The sequence below is a fragment of the Lontra canadensis genome, unplaced genomic scaffold (genome assembly GCF_010015895.1).
Source record: "Lontra canadensis isolate GAN:19392208 unplaced genomic scaffold, GSC_riverotter_1.0 scaffold2653, whole genome shotgun sequence".
NCBI classification, from domain to species: Eukaryota; Metazoa; Chordata; class Mammalia; order Carnivora; family Mustelidae; genus Lontra; species Lontra canadensis.
In genome coordinates this window covers 116-3,708 of record NW_022633637.1, presented here as the reverse complement: position 1 = coordinate 3,708, position 3,593 = coordinate 116, and the positions used below count along the sequence as shown (strand labels likewise).

Below are 3,593 nucleotides of genomic sequence, written 5' to 3'. Positions count from 1 at the left end.
ATTACAGAAGAAATTCAGGTCCAGAAAGCACAGAGTCACATTAAATTAGCCATATTCTTAATCTTGTCCCACCCAACCCCAACATTCCTACTACCTAAACATTGAAAATATGGCTCATTCATTCACTCAACAAAATTCTTGGTATCTACTGTATTTCTGGAATCGACACTACAAATATGTCTATGAGTAAGAAACTATGCCTGACTTCAGGTTGTATTTGCTTAGAGTCTACTAAGGTTCATATTTATTTTTTTTATTTTTTAGATTTTTTAAAAAAAAATTTATGTTCACTTAGCCAACGTATAGTACATCATTCGCTTTTAATATAGTGTTCAACGATTTATTAGTTGTATCATGTTTATTTTTCAGAGTGCGAAGTTTCCCAAGATAAAGCTGTTCTAAATATTTACTCATTTGCAGAGCAATCAGATCAACTCAACTTATTTAGGCTCTTTTCTTAGTGTTTCAATATTTTTAAAATTTAATTTCCAAATATGCACAAATACTTTTTGACTGTAATGCTTAAAATCTTTCTTGTTACTTTCTGACTCTAATAAGAATGAGTAGCATTTCATCACCAAAGGTGGTATTAAGATTTTGTTTGAGATCTATGTGCTCAGAATAACAATTTTGGTTTTCTTTCCTTTTTTAAAAAAAAAATATTTATTTATTTGACACACAGAGAGAAATAGAGATAACAAGAGAGAGCACAAGCAGGGATGAAAGGGAGAAGCAGGCTTCCCACTGAGCAAGGAGCCCTATATGGGACCGAATCCCAGGACCTTGGGATCATTACCTGAAGGGAAGGCAGACGCTCAACTGACTGAGCCACCTACGTGTCCCCCCCCTTTTTTTTCTTTTTAGATTTTATTTATTTATTTGACAGACAGGGAGAGAGAGAGAGAGAAGCAGGGGGAGTGGCAGAGGGAGAAAAAATACTTTAAATATCTGCAGAATGCCCCAAGAACAAAAACTATAGAGTTTGTCCCACTTTTTAGAGCTACAGGTCCTTTTGTGCTAAGTGAGGTGGCTCTGAAAAGAGCCTTTGGTTTGCAAGGTGGTGAGGCCGTCCTCAGGCAGCTCATTGGCGGGAGGTGTACCTGATGTTGGCCTTGCTGGCCTCAGACATGGTGAACTTGCCAATTTCCCCCGGCAGCAGCAGGCACACAGCTGTCTGGATCTCCCTGGAGGTGATGGTGGTGCGCTTGTTGGAGTGGGCCAGGCGAGAGGCCTTGTCGGCGATGCGCTCGAAGATGTCCTTGATGAACAAATCCATGATGCTCACAGCCTTCTGTGGGAGGCTCAGGCCCTTGTGAACCTGCTTCAGAACCCTGGGGAAGTACGTGGTGAAACTGTTGTGGGAGCAGCAGCGGTGGTGGCAGTGGCCACCGCGCCTTGGCTGCTCCTGCTTCGGGCTCTTCGGGTCTGCTGCCATGGGCTCCTCAGTGCCCAGGTTTCGTCAGAGGAGGTCTCACAGCCAGGCTGAGCCATGTGGACTTTGCCTTCCCAACACCTCAGAAGGAGGGAGAATGGCGGCTACTGAGGGGTGCTGGCCCATTTATGGTCGTTGCATTTCCTGACGTCATGGGCAACCTCCATATCTGATTGGACAAAATGCAATGCGGGAAATCAGAGCTCTATGCCAGGCCTTTGTCATCTGTGATTGTATACCCTCGAGCTTGACAATCACATTGGAGAATCAAAGAGGGAAATCCAGTACCCTCTAAATTTCTTGGGACGTCAGGTAGAAAATCTTTGTAAGATGCCACAAAGAGCAAAAGGTCCTCTGAGAATAGCAGCTGACAGATGCACATAATAAGAACTTTAAGAAAATATCACTCAGGGTTGCCTGGTTAACCCAGTTGGTTCAGTGTCTGACTCTTGATTTCTACTCGGGTCATAATCTCAGGGTGGTGAAATCTAGCCCCTTGTGGAGCTCCCCATCAGCAGGGTGTCTGCTTGAGATTCTTTCTCTCTCTCCCTCTGCTGCTCCCTCCTGCATGAGCTCTCTTCTTTTCTCAAATAAATAAATCTTTTAAAACATATATCACTCAAATCACCTATATTGTGGAACATCAACTTTAATCCCTTGGGAGAGTGGAAACTTCCCAACCAAAGTTATACCACCAGCACTATGACTTGCCACAAATTGGCCATTTCACCTCTAATTCATAATCTGCTTGGTGGCCACTATGGCTTAAGCAGAAACTCTATGACATAGTTATCAGAGTGCTCCCACAATCAAGGGACCCTTCTTACTAACCAGTGTCTTTAGTTCTGATAAGAACTCTCCATGATTTGGGAAAGAAATGGAAAAACCACCATCTCCAAAATCAGAACATATACAGAAATGATTACAGGGACAGTTTCAAATCCTTAAACAGGTACCACGTTTAAAATTTTCTTATCAATATTTGGATCCTAAAAATTCTTTAATTGTTAATATTGATTAATATATATATAAGAGCTATTGTATGAAAAATATGTATTAACCTAATTCTCTAAGAAACCTCCTTAAGGAGAGAAGTTATCAATATAATGGAAAATATTTTAAAATTAAAAACCCAACCCTTTGGGAATTTTTGATGACACACACAAACATATTTCTACATGTATGAATGCAAAACAGTTTAAAATTTGAACCAAGGGAATTATAAAACCAAACCAGTTACAGAAATTGAATCAAACAAAGAATTAAAGAAATAGAGGTCATCAATGAGCTATGGTCCCAAATGGTCTGGCTTCCAAGGGTGTGTCTTGTCAAACCTTCAAGGATCAGGTAATTCTACTGCTAATAAAATAGTTCCAGATAATGAAGAAAAAACCCTCCTTCTTATTTCAAGAAAATATAATATGATGGCAAAACCTATTGAAGAATGTATGCTAACCAAATTTCTGAGAAGTCCCACTTCTACTTCAAATATTATCAATAAGTAATAAATAAGTTAATAAATAATTGTTATTTGTGATAATTTAATAGTTTATTAAATTAATTAATAAATGTATTATTAATAAATTTGGTGTCACATTACAGAAAAGACTTTTTATTTTTTTATTTTTTTTTTATTTATTTTTTTTTTTATAAAGATTTTTATTTATTTGACAGAGATCACAAGTAGGCAGAGAGGCAGGCAGAGAGAGAGGAAGGGGGGGAAGCAGGCTCCCTGCTGAGCAGAGAGCCCGATGCGGGACTCGATCTCAGGACCCTGAGATCATGACCTGAGCTGAAGGCAGCGGCTTAACCCACTGAGCCACCCAGGCGCCCCCAGAAAAGACTTTTTAAATAAGAGAAAGTTTTATTGCTGTAAATAGTAAATTATAAGCATCAAACTGGAGGAAGCATTATTCATAAAATAAAATACCCCATACGTATATTTTTCAACACTACCCCCACTGTAGAGTCCATTTAAATAAATGAGCATCCAAACACAGTACAGAAATAGCTAAATCACGAAGCTCATAAAATAGTGTTTTTTTCAAGTTTCCTAGAACTGAAGTAACTAGTTTAACTCAGATTTATCCAATTCTATTGTTTCCTGGTCTACACTTTTTTTTTTAAATACTCTTGTTTTTTAAAATGCAAAGATTCGGAA

General features: G+C 38.9%; 1 protein-coding gene across 1 annotated transcript; it reads right to left on the bottom strand.

Moving 5' to 3' along the window:
• Positions 1 to 897: 897 nt before the first annotated feature.
• LOC116863734 (histone H2B-like) lies at positions 898 to 1,803 on the bottom strand. Its single transcript, XM_032851095.1, has one exon. It carries the CDS (start codon positions 1,433 to 1,435, stop codon positions 1,082 to 1,084), a length of 354 nt encoding a protein of 117 aa, XP_032706986.1. The 5' UTR covers positions 1,436 to 1,803; the 3' UTR covers positions 898 to 1,081.
• Between the last annotated feature and the right edge of the window lie 1,790 nt (positions 1,804 to 3,593).

What these genes read in the sequence shown, in the direction of transcription:
- LOC116863734 (XM_032851095.1), bottom strand. Translation starts at nt 1,435, where the DNA reads ATGGCAGCAGACCCGAAGAGCCCGAAGCAGGAGCAGCCAAGGCGCGGT.